The sequence below is a fragment of the Xenopus tropicalis genome, chromosome 7, assembly GCF_000004195.4.
Source record: "Xenopus tropicalis strain Nigerian chromosome 7, UCB_Xtro_10.0, whole genome shotgun sequence".
NCBI lineage: Eukaryota > Metazoa > Chordata > Amphibia > Anura > Pipidae > Xenopus > Xenopus tropicalis.
In genome coordinates, this window is record NC_030683.2 from 1,839,005 (window position 1) to 1,853,540 (window position 14,536).

The 14,536-nt window shown below is 46.7% G+C and overlaps 1 protein-coding gene across 1 annotated transcript in view; it reads right to left on the reverse strand.

Annotated features, from left to right (window-relative positions):
- Positions 1-6,207: 6,207 nt before the first annotated feature.
- The window catches only part of sorcs3 (sortilin-related VPS10 domain containing receptor 3), a 225,124-nt gene continuing 216,795 nt past the window's right edge, over positions 6,208-14,536 (reverse strand). Inside the window, exons 23-27 of the mRNA XM_031905700.1 lie at positions 12,025-12,156; positions 10,170-10,269; positions 9,954-10,059; positions 8,926-9,086; positions 6,208-7,640 (exon numbers count right to left, since the gene is read on the reverse strand). Of these exons, the coding sequence (XP_031761560.1) occupies positions 7,576-7,640; positions 8,926-9,086; positions 9,954-10,059; positions 10,170-10,269; positions 12,025-12,156 (564 nt within the window). The 3' untranslated portion in view covers positions 6,208-7,575. The remainder of the gene's footprint in view (positions 7,641-8,925; positions 9,087-9,953; positions 10,060-10,169; positions 10,270-12,024; positions 12,157-14,536) is intronic.

A 14,536-nucleotide genomic window follows, 5' to 3' on the forward strand; every position in this document is an offset into this window, starting at 1 on the left:
GTACCGTAGGCAGCCATTCTTGGGTACAGTAGGTACCGTAGGCGGCCATTCTTGGGTACAGTACGTACAGTAGGTAGAGTATGTACAGTTCCCAAGGGTTGTCAAATAGATGCTACAATTAGCTATTGGTTTGTCCCATGTGGGCCACCAGGCAGGAATCGTCTCTGATTGGCTGTATCTTGTATTTTATTTCAACAGAGCTCAGAGCACCTTGGGGAGTAACGGGGTGAGGAACAACGTTCTTGGGTACAGTAGGTACAGTAGGAGGCCATTCTTGGGTACAGTAGGCGGCCATTCTTGGGTAAGTAGGGGGCCATTCTTGGGTACAGTAGGCGGCCATTCTTGGGTACAGTAGGTACCGTAGGCGGCCATTCTTGGGTACAGAGGTCAGAGCAACTTGGGGAGCATCATGTAACAGGGTGAGGAGCAACATTCTTGGGTACAGTACGTACAGTAGGAGGCCATTCTTGGGTACAGTAGGAGGCCATTCTTGGGTACAGTAGGCGGCCATTCTTGGGTACAGTAGGTACAGTAGGCAGCCATTCTTGGGTACAGTAGGAGGCCATTCTTGGGTACAGTAGGTGGCCATTCTTGGGTACCGTAGGAGGCCATTCTTGGGTACAGTAGGAAGCCATTCTTGGGTACAGTAGGAGGCCATTCTTGGGTACAGTAGGCGGCCATTCTTGGGTACAGTAGGTCGGCCATTCTTGGGTAAGTAGGTACCGTAGGTGGCCATTCTTGGGTACAGTAGGTACAGTATGTACAGTTGAATAAGAGATTTATAAAAACACTGCCTGGTGCAACACTGAAGAGTAAAAGACTTTGGATCATCTTGGGTGTCATTTTCCAATGATGTGGGTTGGGCAATGGGGCAGTTTCTTTTCAACCTGAAGTTGGATTCATGATCCCTTCCAAATGCCCCAACGTGGGTGAGTTACTTTCCAAGCATTAAACTTCTATGTCTACTTTGAATCTGTGTCTTTCACTGGGGAACATGTCCATCCCCGAAATTATCTTGCCTCACCAAGTGTGTTCTTTGTTTCCAGCCTCGGGTCCTGATTGACCATTTAAATGGACATTTGACCATTGGGACAATCTCTTACTGAACAACAGCAAAACCTTGGGATCATAAACCTCCCCGTCCTACAATTCTGTTGTTTATCTCAACTCAGCAAGGCTGTAGGTCGGATGGATTAGGGTCATCAAAATGGAATTATAGCCCCAACAACAGGACCCTGTATTTGGCACATGTCAGGCCATAGGAACTTCACCAGTGACCAACCAAACTGCACAAAAAGACCAGTTCTTGTGAGCCCACCAACAGTGCCAAACCACCAATGGGCCGGTCAGTAGTAGGACCTTTAGGTGGACCTTTAGGACTGGCACCAAGTTGGCAGGTCACCTTTGTAGAACTCCGCGATGCCAATGGAAATGCCGTGCAGGAATAACTCATGGGAATTGGATCTTCAGGGGGAAAACAATTGATGGAAACCCAAGAGGACGAGGAAGATCATTTAATCACATTTAATAGCCCATAAAGCAGTCCATAGCAAAACCAATCATTTTCGGTGCTAGCGAGTGCCCCGGACTCAAGGTGCCATCACTCACTACGGACGTCTACATTTTGGCACCGGTTCCCCGTTGGCCATGGGCTGGATGATGAATTGGTGACGTTTATGGCCAGGGAACAGCACCGGGTGATGTATAACAGAGATATGTCACAACTCAGATGACGTTTATGATGATTTGCTGGATGGGGACAAAGCCAATTTGGAGAGTTATTTTCTGGTTTGATTTGTTGGTCGGGGAGGGAAGTTTCAATTTCCTCAGATTTCCCTTATTAGGAGAAAATGCTAAGTCTTCATTTGCCCCCATGGACGTCAGGCTGTGGCCCCTCCCCATAGAGGTACATGGAAAGTACTGGAAATAGGGGTAAAATCCCTCAGTGGTGGCAAATGTAATATGGTTGTATCCTAATCACTTTACTGCATCGCTGGGTGATTATATCTACGGAGTTCTAAACCCTACATCTTCCTAGATAACAAGATCTTTCCATATAGGAAGACATGGAGAAAGGTGTATATCAAACTATAATATAGTGGGGAAAAGTGTATTTTTCTTGCTATGGGTTCTGGGGTATTATACATGGAATTGGCACTGTATTTATCCTGCTGTGGGTTCTGGGGTATTATACATGGAATTGGCACTGTATTTATCCTGCTGTGGGTTCTGGGGTATTATACATGGAATTGGCACTGTATTTATCTGCTGTGGGTTCTGGGGTATTATACATGGAATTGGCACTGTATTTATCCCGCTGTGGGGTCTGGGGTATTATACATGGAATTGGCACTGTATTTATCCCGCTGTAGGTTCTGGGGTATTATACATGGAATTGGCACTGTATTTATCCTGCTGTGGGTTCTGGGGTATTATACATGGAATTGGCACTGTATTTATCCTGCTGTGGGTTCTGGGGTATTATACATGGAATTGGCACTGTATTTATCCCGCTGTAGGTTCTGGGGTATTATACATGGAATTGGCACTATATTTATCCTGCTGTGGGTTCTGGGGTATTATACATGGAATTGGCACTGTATTTATCCCGCTGTGGGTTCTGGGGTATTATACATGGAATTGGCACTGTATTTATCCTGCTGTGGGTTCTGGGGTATTATACATGGAATTGGCACTGTATTTATCCCGCTGTGGGTTCTGGGGTATTATACATGGAATTGGCACTGTATTTATCTGCTGTGGGTTTCTGGGGTATTATACATGGAATTGGCACTGTATTTATCTGCTGTGGGTTCTGGGGTATTATACCATGGAATTGGCACTGTATTTATCCCCGCTGTGGGTTCTGGGGTATTATACATGGAATTGGCACTGTATTTATCCTGCTGTGGGTTCTGGGGTATTATACATGGAATTGGCACTGTATTTATCTGCTGTGTGGGTTCTGGTGGTATTATACATGGAATTGGCACTGTAATTTATCTGCTGTGGGTTCTGGGGTAATTAATACATGGAATTGGCACTGTATTTATCTGCTGTGGGTTCTGGGGTATTATACATGGAATTGGCACTGTATTTATCCCGCTGTGGGTCTGGGGTATTACTGGAATTGGCACTGTATTTATCGCTGTGGGTTCTGGGGTATTATACATGGAATTGGCACTGTATTTATCCTGCTGTGGGTTCTGGGGTATTATACACGGAATTGGCACTGTATTTATCCCGCTGTGGGTTCTGGGGTATTATACATGGAATTGGCACTGTATTTATCCTCCCCAAACTTTAGAAGTACCCTTGGCCTTGGGCAGAACATCTCAGATCCGGCAGATTTTCTGAATGACAAACTTTGAGCCGGCGCCTTTGTGTTCCGGGGATCCAGAATAACACTCCGTGTTTGCGGCAATGTCCGACTGGGGAGCCAGGGGCCGCCGGGCTGGAAGGAATGAGAATAAACTGAAATAAATGTCAGAATCAGTTATAAAACATTTAAACTGCCAAACGCTCCGCGCGGCTCCTTGGGGAGGACTCGGAAGGTGACCTGTCTGGCTGAATTCACAGAGAGCGGAGGACGCAGGTTCCATCTCGTGTCCCAGTTCTGTTCTTGTTGAGATGGAACGCGGAGCTTTCAAATAATCAATTTTTCCCCTTTTTTCCTGCCTTTCTCGAAAGTGAAACTTTAACCTTCAGTCGTATTGTCATTCTGACTCGGTAACATATTGTACCAACAGCCACGACCCTAAATGGGCCGAAATACGTTGCTTGGTCATAGAACGGAGGCCTGTGCCATAGTAATATCCAAATGGAACCATGTACTGAGCCTACATACATCTAACTAGTCATATACACAGGTAATACAGCCAATAGTCATACATATAGGCACAGCCAGAGTCCATGGAGTATATTGTACATATATTTAGTTCAGGGATGAGCTGCTTTCCCTAAAGGAACGACTGGAGTGGTCAATATTGCCCAAGTCAGGGCACAGGAGGGGATCTAGGAGTACAAAACAGAGTGGCTTTTTTTAGTGAGCAGCCTATAGCTCCCCCAGGGAGTGTGAGTTGGGTTAGTACCCTGGCCCGGCTTTGTTAGTGAGCAGCCTATAGCTCCCCCAGGGAGTGTGAGTTGGGTTAGTACCCTGGCCCGGCTTTGTTAGTGAGCAGCCTATAGCTCCCCCAGGGAGTGTGAGTTGGGTTAGTACCCTGGCCCGGCTTTGTTAGTGAGCAGCCTATAGCTCCCCCAGGGAGTGTGAGTTGGGTTAGTACCCTGGCCCGGCTTTGTTAGTGAGCAGCCTATAGCTCCCCAGGGAGTGTGAGTTGGGTTAGTACCCTGGCCCGGCTTTGTTAGTGAGCAGCCTATAGCTACCCCAGGGAGTGTGAGTTGGGTTAGTACCCTGGCCCGGCTTTGTTAGTGAGCAGCCTATAGCTCCCCCAGGGAGTGTGAGTTGGGTTAGTTTCCTGGCCCGGCTTTGTTAGTGAGCAGCCTATAGCTCCCCCAGGGAGTGTGAGTTGGGTTAGTACCCTGGCCCGGCTTTGTTAGTGAGCAGCCTATAGCTACCCCCAGGGAGTGTGAGTTGGGTTAGTACCCTGGCCCGGCTTTGTTAGTGAGCAGCCTATAGCTCCCCCAGGGAGTGTGAGTTGGGTTAGTACCCTGGCCCGGCTTTGTTAGTGAGCAGCCTATAGCTCCCCCAGGAAGTGTGAGTTGGGTTAGTACCCCGGCCCGGTGATACCCAGAAGCCTACAGACCCAAGTGTAGCATTGAGCTGATCCCATTGGCCCAATTAGTGTGAGCGCTGAGGTTGGCACTGTGTGTGGGTTCTTCTGCCCAATCAATTGTACATAACCCATTGGCGCTGGACTCTAATATTGAATTATAAAGTGGCAAGAACCTATTGGGCCCATTCGAAGTACCTTGCACACGTAGGCAATATCCTGGCCACAAATTTACAGGAGGGCTCATGTTTGGGCGCGAGGGGGTCTCTTACAGAACATGGCTAAATGCGACCAATGACAAGACTATAGTTCCACTCGTATAGAGAAATTTCTATAAGTCAATGGGAGTCGTTCTAGGCAGAATTGGGCCCAGTAAAGCCCACAGACAAGGTTCCTATTGCTAACTGCCTTCCTACTCAATGTGCCAGTTGCTTCTTTTTTTGTGTATGGGGCACGGGGAACCTGTATGTACCTACTAAGTAGCAGCTGCCACTCACGGGTATTAAATACAGACAGTAATGCCTGCAGAAGGGCACACAAATAAGGTAGGTGTAAGGTCAAGTTGGCCCACCCCTCAGATGTCTAAGATTTTTCTTTTCTTTCAACCCATCTTGCCTCAAGTATTCAGGTTCTTCAGTAACTTCAAAAATCATTTTCAGTAGATAAGCTCCCCTGATTGGCCCAGACTGTCTGCAAAATTGGACTTATGGCTCTTTATTCACGCACACAAGCCACCCTTGACCAGGAAAGTCCTACTATCTACTCTAAGACCCACACACAAGCCACCCTTGACCAGGAAAGTCCTACTATCTACTCTAAGACCCGCACACAAGCCACCCTTGACCAGGACAGTCCTACAATCTACTCTAAGACCCGCACACAAGCCACCCTTGACCAGGAAAGTCCTACTATCTACTCTAAGACCCACACACAAGCCGCCCTTGACCAGGACAGTCCTACTATCTACTCTAAGACTCACACACAAGCCACCCTTGACCAGGACAGCCCTACTATCTACTCTAAGACTCACACACAAGCCACCCTTATCCAGGACAATCCTACAATCTACTCTAAGACCCACACACAAGCTACCCTTGTCCAGGACTGCCCTACTATCTACTCTAAGACCCGCAGACAAGCCACCCTTGACCAGGACAGTCCTACTATCTACTCTAGATGCAAAGGTGGAGCATGGATGTATCTGTAAACCAAGGGTGGAGCAGACCTTGACATGAAAGGAATGTGTAGATGTGTTGGGCAATGGAACCCTACTGAGATGTTGGCGAACAGTTGAACAGAACAGAAAGTACATTGGCGAATGCTGAAATACCTTTGTATGAAAAATCGGAAGTGTTCTGTAGATAAAGAGACTACACAGATCTACTGCCAGATAAACCATCATGGAGACCCAATAGACAGCTGGAGTTATAGAGATTCAACAACCAACAGCGTCATAAAATTCCATCAGACTCTTTGCCCTCGTTTATATTACTAAACATTAATTTATTTCCAAGAAATTAAAAACTATTTACATCATAGATATGTACAACGCCATCATTATAATTTGCCATTAACATGCACAGAGGAGCGAGGGGGGGGGGTTATTAAAATGACTAAATGAGGGTCAGATGGGCCAATCTTCACGGCCCGCCGAGCAGTGTCGAAAATTGCTTCATAAATGAATCCGCCGCCGAACACCTGAATGTTCAGTGTAATTAGAAACATCATTTCATCCCGTGTTCTCCTTCTCTCGGCGCGGTCACTCGTCGTGGTGGTGGCGCCTCTCCAGAATCGTTAGCTGAACCAATATCGGGGAAAATAAAAATGGCCGAAGACCTCCTTGAGAAGGATTTATATCGCCAGAGTCATCTCTTTATTTAGAGCAGAATATTCTGCATGAATATAATTTACGGCCCCTGCTGGACGCTTAATTGGGAATGCGCGAGGCGCGGATATAAAGATAGAGAGAATTAAACTTTGGCGGACAACTCGGAAGATGACAGGGGCAATTTGTTTTGGAAATGATAAAAGTGCTTGGAGAGTTGCCGAAGATCCGCGGCTTGGCCTTGAATTCCTTAACTGTCCGGCACACAATAAACCAAGCGGCGCGTCGTTAATCAAAGCCGCGGCACGTGACTGCCGATTTTGTGCGTTAATGTGGACTTTGGGGGGCGGGGGCAGTAAAACGGTTCCCGGGGGTCACTGGACAGAAAGGAATGATTAAATATTGAACGACTTGATACAACTTGATACAAAAAAGGGGAGGAGAATACGCGGGGGGGGCCTCGGTCCCACATTGGGGAGGTCTTTATGGAGCCCGAGTCTCTAGATACACAGTGAAAGGATTCATTGGAAATATACAATCTTGCTGGTTCTTCTCATTTGCAGTAACTGGATCCCAAATGATTCCAAATCCAAGGTCAGGAATCCTGGTCTGCTCCAACCTACTGGCTCATGTATCTCCCACAAACGATCCCCAGTCACCCCAATACGTAGAGTCGTGTATCTCCCACAATACCCCAATACATAGGGCCATGTATCTCCCACAATACCCCGATACGTAGGTCCCAAGTCTCCTTCCCCACAAACATCCCCTCGCTCCAGCAAGGAATGGACTCCGTTGTCGGGTCTCAATAGGAACAGAACCAGCTTTCTCAGTATCTCCCGCAGGTCCACGGACGTCGATTCCCATTTACAAAGCAAAATTCAGGAGAGTTTTATTATATTTTTTTTTACAAATGTTTTTTTTCTTTTACCTGAAGTTCAGAAAAGTGGCTCAGAGAATGGGGAAAAATTCCCAGAAAATGTGATTTTCCTTTAAAAAAAAAAAAAGTCCGGTTCTTCGTTAGACGCTCGTACAGTTTGGGATTTCTTTTGTGCTTTCGCTGTTGGCGATGGTTGAAATGGTGCCTGGAAGAGACAAGGGTGACAATGTGAAGCTGAATCTGACACAGGGCAACGTAACACCACTTGCACCTGGTTCGATAAAAGGCGATAGAACCGATTTAACATTGGTGGCTCCATGTCAATGTGGTGCTCATAGAAGTTCCATAGATTGTCCACCCTTGACCAGGACAGTCCTACTATCTACTCTAAGACCCACACACAAGCCACCCTTGACCAGGACAGTCCTACTATCTACTCTAAGACCTACACACAAGCCACCCTTGACCAGGACAATCTTACAATCTACTCTAAGACTACCACACAAGCCACCCTTGACCAGGACAGTCCTACTATCTACTCTAAGACCCACACACAAGCCACCCTTGACCAGGACAGTCCTACTATCTACTCTAAGACCTACACACAAGCCACCCTTGACCAGGACAATCTTACAATCTACTCTAAGACTACCACACAAGCCACCCTTGACCAGGACAGTCCTACTAATCTACTCTAAGACCCACCACACAAGCCACCCTTGACCAGGACAGTTCCTACTATCTACTCTAAGACCCTACACACAAGCCACCCTTGACCAGGACAATCCTACTATCTACTCTAAGACCCACACACAAGCCACCCTTGACCAGGGACAATCTTACATCTACTCTAAGACCTACCACACAAGCCACCCTTGACCAGGACAATCTTACATCTACTCTAAGACCCACACACAAGCCACCCTTGACCCAGGACAGTCCTACTATCTACTCTAAGACCCACACACAAGCCACCCTTGACCAGGACAGTCCTACTATCTACTCTAAGACCCACACACAAGCCACCCTTGACCAGGACAGTCCTACTATCTACTCTAAGACCCACACACAAGCCACCCTTGACCAGGACAATCTTACAATCTACTCTAAGACTACCACACAAGCCACCCTTGACCAGGACAGTCCTACTATCTACTCTAAGACCCACACACAAGCCACCCTTGACCAGGACAATCCTACTATCTACTCTAAGACCACCACACAAGCCACCCTTGACCAGGACAGTCCTAATATTTACTCTAAGACCCGCACACAAGCCACCCTTGACCAGGACAGTCCTACTATCTACTCTAAGACCTACACACAAGCCACCCTTGACCAGGACAATCCTACTATCTACTCTAAGACCAACACACAAGCCACCCTTGACCAGGACAATCCTACAATCTACTCTAAGACCCACACACAAGCCACCCTTGACCAGGACAATCCTACAATCTACTCTATGGATACAATGAAGGAAACGTTACCTATGACTCTTGTGTCCAGTTCTTTATCTGACAGCTCCTCCGAATCCGGGAAGTTGCCGAGCGAAATCTTGGGCGCGGTGTCATTTTGGCTGACGGAACCAATCATCTCCTGTTCTTTATCGTGTTGGACTTGTGCATAAATGTTAATCCAAGGGATTTTCCTACATTTAAAGAAAATTGAGATTCTTAGTTGTGGCATTTCCAAAACTTGAATAACCTTAGTCTCCAAAGCAGCAAATACAGGGTTGGGGGGCAAAACTACTCTAGAAGAGCAGACACCCCTCAAATTGGGTGGAGAGAACCTTGCAAAAATATTGCATCTATCGAACTCATAACCAAGACCTATATACATGCATACAACAAGATGTATCCATGTTGGGGGCCCCCTGTTGTGCACCCAGATATAAACCTAGGGGCAGATGGAGTTCCTTCCCACATTTCCCTGCTAAGCACCAGAACAGATCAATACATTTTGGAAACAGTTTTAAATAAATAAATAAATAAATCTTTCATGACCAGAACTATTGTGTAATCGTCAGCTCCCTGCCCCTGGGGCATTTAATCTGCCCCCCCTCCCCAAACTCATGGAGTCGCAGTCGTGTTGGGAAAGGAATTCATCAGAACAGAAAGCCATAAAAGCCACAGCTGCAGCCCCGCAGTAATAAAGCAGCTCGTTATCGGTGCCTAATTAAATCTTTATACCGACTCTTGTTGTGCTCGTTCCTCCCCATTCTTTCTGGCTGTTACATTCCATCTTATTGCACCCGGTGGCCTGTAAAACCACATAAAGCAGCACATGGCCGGCCTCCCTTTCCCTGCCAACCCCATGCAATTTTAATGTAGATTTCTCTGGCTGGCAGGAGGCCAAGCTTGCCCACTGGCACAATGCAATGACGTTGGCACATGATTTACGGCTGAGTTTGGGGGCCTATAATGCGGGTTTTCATACATCCGGCACTCCAACTCTCTGAAAAAAGGTTCTACAGAGGTAGGAACCCACAGCTCGGCCTTCAATCCCTTTACTTTACCTCTTGAATTTGTAGATTAAAAACACAGCCAGGCCCAAGAACACCACCGACAGGAGCATCAACATGGCGGAACTGCTGTGGCCCGATCCGCTGTCCACCAATGGGGCTGAAACACAAATAGCTTGACTGGAACCCCCAACTCTGGGCGCTAGAGGTATCGGCATCAGCGAGGCCCATCCAAACCCTCCACCCATAATCCATCGTTGCCACATTTACCTAGAGTCAGCTGGGTCACATACACAAAGACTTGCACTCCCGGCTTCAGCTCAAACACCACAAGATTTTGGTTGAGGGCGCTGAGTAGGGTTTCCACCATCTGGGGGAAAAGATAGCCATTGGCACCATAAACATCTGCCATAATGAGTTTGATTTAATAAAGACAGGGCTAATTACGCTAATAGTGAGTGATGATGGTGAATAGAAGTCATTTCCACCCAACATTATAGAAAACTGTTGGTTAGAACCTACAAAAATGGCTCCTAGCCCTGTCCTACCCCCATTGGGCATTGAATATAGGAACCTATCATTAAAAAAAAGTTCTATCCTCTTGTCCTAATACTTATGGAGCCATTGGCACCATAAACATCTGCCATCATGAGTTTGGTTTAGGCTAATAGTGAGTGACGCTGGTGAACAGAAGGCATTTCCACCCAACATTATAGAAAACAGTTGGTTAGAACCTACAAAAATGGTCCTTAGCCCTGTCCTACTCCCATTGGGCATTGAAAATAGGAACCTATCATTTAAAAAAAAAGTTCTATCCTCCTGCCCTAATATTAAACCTGGGGGAACTTGGTGAGATGCGTTTGGGGATAACAGCAAATATATGGAAATATCTGAGTACCCATTGAATGGAGCCTCACTAATTGGACATAACATCTTGGCAACTAAATGAAGGGTTTTTAGCCTCTGGCCTACCGTGTTGTTGGGGGGGATCCATGATCCTCTTTATTAGTTTGTTTCTCTGCTTTAATACAACAAGTTGTACTTACTCACACGAGTAAACACATCAATAATTCTAACCAGATCTTGGGTTGGGAAACTGATTTCCAGGCTTAATCTTGAAAATGGGTCAAACTTCATCATATGGACCCAACGGTATTCTTATTCATGCTGTTCTGACCCAACTTGCCCCATTACCATACAGGTCAGGGTGTAAAGGTTGAGCACCACTCAACAGCAATCCTTGGGACAGGGACCATTAGATCTAAAGACTTCTATCAACCAATCCTATCATTAAATGGGGGCTACTCAATAAATTATAACCAATATGGCGTATATTATGCCAAGTAATGGAATTAATTCAGCTTTCCGTGGCACAAGCATCCTGATAATGAATATTTCCTGGGCAGGGGACGTGGGGCAAGAGGCGGAAAAGAGATTTATTTCTGCAGTTTTGCCATTTAGAATGGGGATCAGGAGTGGAACTGGGCAGTGGGACCCATGTCTTGGCACAAAAGCTTTAGGGGCAGATAGGGGCAGTTATGGGTTTTGATGAAAATACATTATACTCATATTGGGGCCCGTAAGTATATTGTAATATTTACATTTCTAGTGACAAAACAACAGAAACTGTATAAAATGAAGAAAAAAAGCAATTTGAGAAAAAAAAACCCTGAAAACGAAGGCAAATGTAAGATTTGGGCCAGCGATGCTGGAAATGTCAGGGCTGGTTAATAACAAGTAGTTGTACCATTCAGAAACAGAGCCAGTTACAAGCAAATTTACTCGCCCCTAATAAATGTCAAGGCTGTTTTCTGGCAGAACTGGGAGAGGTGAGAGAGTCTGGAGCGGCATTATGGGCACAGGATTCGCTCGTACAGACGGGAACATGAGCCGTCGGAATATTAACTGGGCCCCTGACGTGTGGGAAAGCCAAGCTCCATGATAAACATGTCAGTCTAAAGCTGGGTGGAGTCTCTGGCCAATAGGGACTGGGCATGATGGGAGCTGTAGTTCCAACATAAAGGTATGGTTTATACCAACACACCAGTACAACCAGCAAGCAACTGGTTTTGAAGCAGCTGCCCCAGTGCGACTGGGCCCCATAATATAAAGGGAGGGTACTTACCTGTTCCAAGTCGCCTTTACTCCCTTTTCTTCGCTCACTCGCATTTTTGGGAGGAAGGACGAAAACTTCAGCTGAAGTCGGGAGACCCGGGAACATGGCGACCAGAATGTGCTCCTCCGGGATATTGGTTACCTGGATAAAGAGTCACAGAGTGTGAGAGGAGGAGACCACTAACCATGTGACCTGGAGGCTCCACCCACAAGCTTTACTCCAACCAGCTGCCCTATCACTGTCTTAAACTAATTCCAGTCCTCAAAGACCCATAACTGTCCGGCACACAGCAGTGCCCCCCATTGGCATCTCTGCTGCTCAGTTATTCCATTCACTCCCCCATGGGGCCTCCCAATATTATTGTAAATGGAGCCCAGCTGGCCAATCAGAGGACACCACACTTACGAGTCACAGAATGGAACCCTCCAGCCCTGAACTCTCATCATTTCCTTCTCTATTAAATCTCTAGTTTACACTTCTATTCAAAACCCCGAGGGAAACCTTCCACTACTGAGATGATTCCAGTCATTTTCTCTCGTAAATAGTCTTTATTCAGGAGAATTCACCCACCGCCATCTCCCTGAATAGAGTTATAAAATGTCCAATTAATGTCAATTTCTCTGTGTGGTGCCCCTTAGGGCTGAAGAGACAAGAACCCCGTGTTTCATGGAATTGTCCGGTGGCGAATAGACATCAAAACTCAATATAAGGAACTTCATTGAATTAATAGACATTAATTCTCACTGTGAGGAATTTCCATGGCTGAGTAGACATCAAACCTGACTGTGAGGAACTGTCCAGTGCTGGAGAGACATCAGGTCCCACTGGGAGGAACTGTCCAGTGCTGAAGAGACATCAGGTCCCACTGGGAGGAACTGTCCAGGGCTGAAGAGACATCGGGTCCCACTGGGAGGAACTGTCCAGTGCTGAAGAGACATCGGGTCCCACTGGGAGGAACTGTCCAGTGCTGAAGAGACATCGGGTCCCACTGGGAGGAACTGTCCAGTGCTGAAGAGACATCGGGTCCCACTGGGAGGAACTGTCCAGTGCTGAAGAGACATCGGGTCCCACTGGGAGGAACTGTCCAGTGCTGAAGAGACATCGGGTCCCACTGGGAGGAACTGTCCAGTGCTGAAGAGACATCGGGTCCCACTGGGAGGAACTGTCCAGGGCTGGAGTGGAGAGACATCAGGTCCCACTGGGAGGAACTGTCCAGGGCTGGAGAGACATCAGGTCCCACTGGGAGGAACTGTCCAGGGCTGGAGAGACATCAGGTCCCACTGGGAGGAACTGTCCAGTGCTGGAGAGACATCAGGTCCCACTGTGTGGAGCTTCCAATACCAATAAGATATTTGCTTTTAAAAAGGTGACCAGTAAATTCTACCTGCTGGTTGGTTGCTATCGGTTACTGCTCTTGGGCAAACTTAATGCCTTTTTTTTATATATACAGTATGGGTCCACAAGTGACTGGTCATGAAACCTAAAAGTGAGGAAATGTCCAGTGCTGAATAGACATCAAAACTCAACGTGAAGAACTTCCATGAAGTAATAGACATCAAGTCTCACTGAGAGATTTTTCAATGGCTGAGTAGACATCAAACCTTGCTTTGAGTAACTGTCTAAAGCTAAATAGACATCAAGTCTCACTGTGAGCAACTGCCCAGCATTGAACTTCCCAGTTCTAAAGAGACATCAAGGGGCAGATTTATCAAAATGTGAGTTTAGAGCTTGATACATAAAAACTCACCTACGTTTTATTTATTCCTGTGGGATTTTTAGAAGTGTATTTGTCAGTTGGTGAGTTCTAACTTCTGCCCATTGATAAATAAACTTCTGAAGATCCCACAGGAAAGAATAGAAGGTGGGGTAGTTGTTATGTATTGAGCTTTAAACTCACATTCTGATAAACCTTCCCCCAAGTCTCACTATGAGATACTTCCCCAACGGACTGGCCATCAAGCCTCAATGTGGGGAACTTTCCAGGGGCGAGTAGACATCAAGCCTCACAATGAGGAACTTTCCATAGACATCAAGCCTCACTATAAAGAACTTTCCAGGGGTGAGTAGACATCAAGCCTCGCTATGAGGAACCTTCCAGGGGTGAGTAGACATCAAGCCTAGCTATGAAGAACCTTCCAGGGGTGAGTAGACATCAAGCCTCACTATGAGGAACTTTCCAGGGGTGAGTAGACATCAAGCCTCGCTATGAGGAACATTTTTCAGGGGCAAGTAGACATCAAGCCTCGCTATGAGGAACCTTCCAGGGGTGAGTAGACATCAAGCCTCGCTATAAGGAACCTTCCAGGGGTGAGTAGACATCAAGCCTCGCTATGAGGAACCTTCCAGGGGTGAGTAGACATCAAGCCTCGCTATAAGGAACCTTCCAGGGGTGAGTAGACATCAAGCCTTGCTATGAGGAACCTTCCAGGGGTAAGTAGACATCAAGTTTAGCTATGAGGAGCTTTCCAGGGGCGAGTAGACATCAAGCCTCGCTATGAGGAATTTTCCAGGGGCGAGTAGA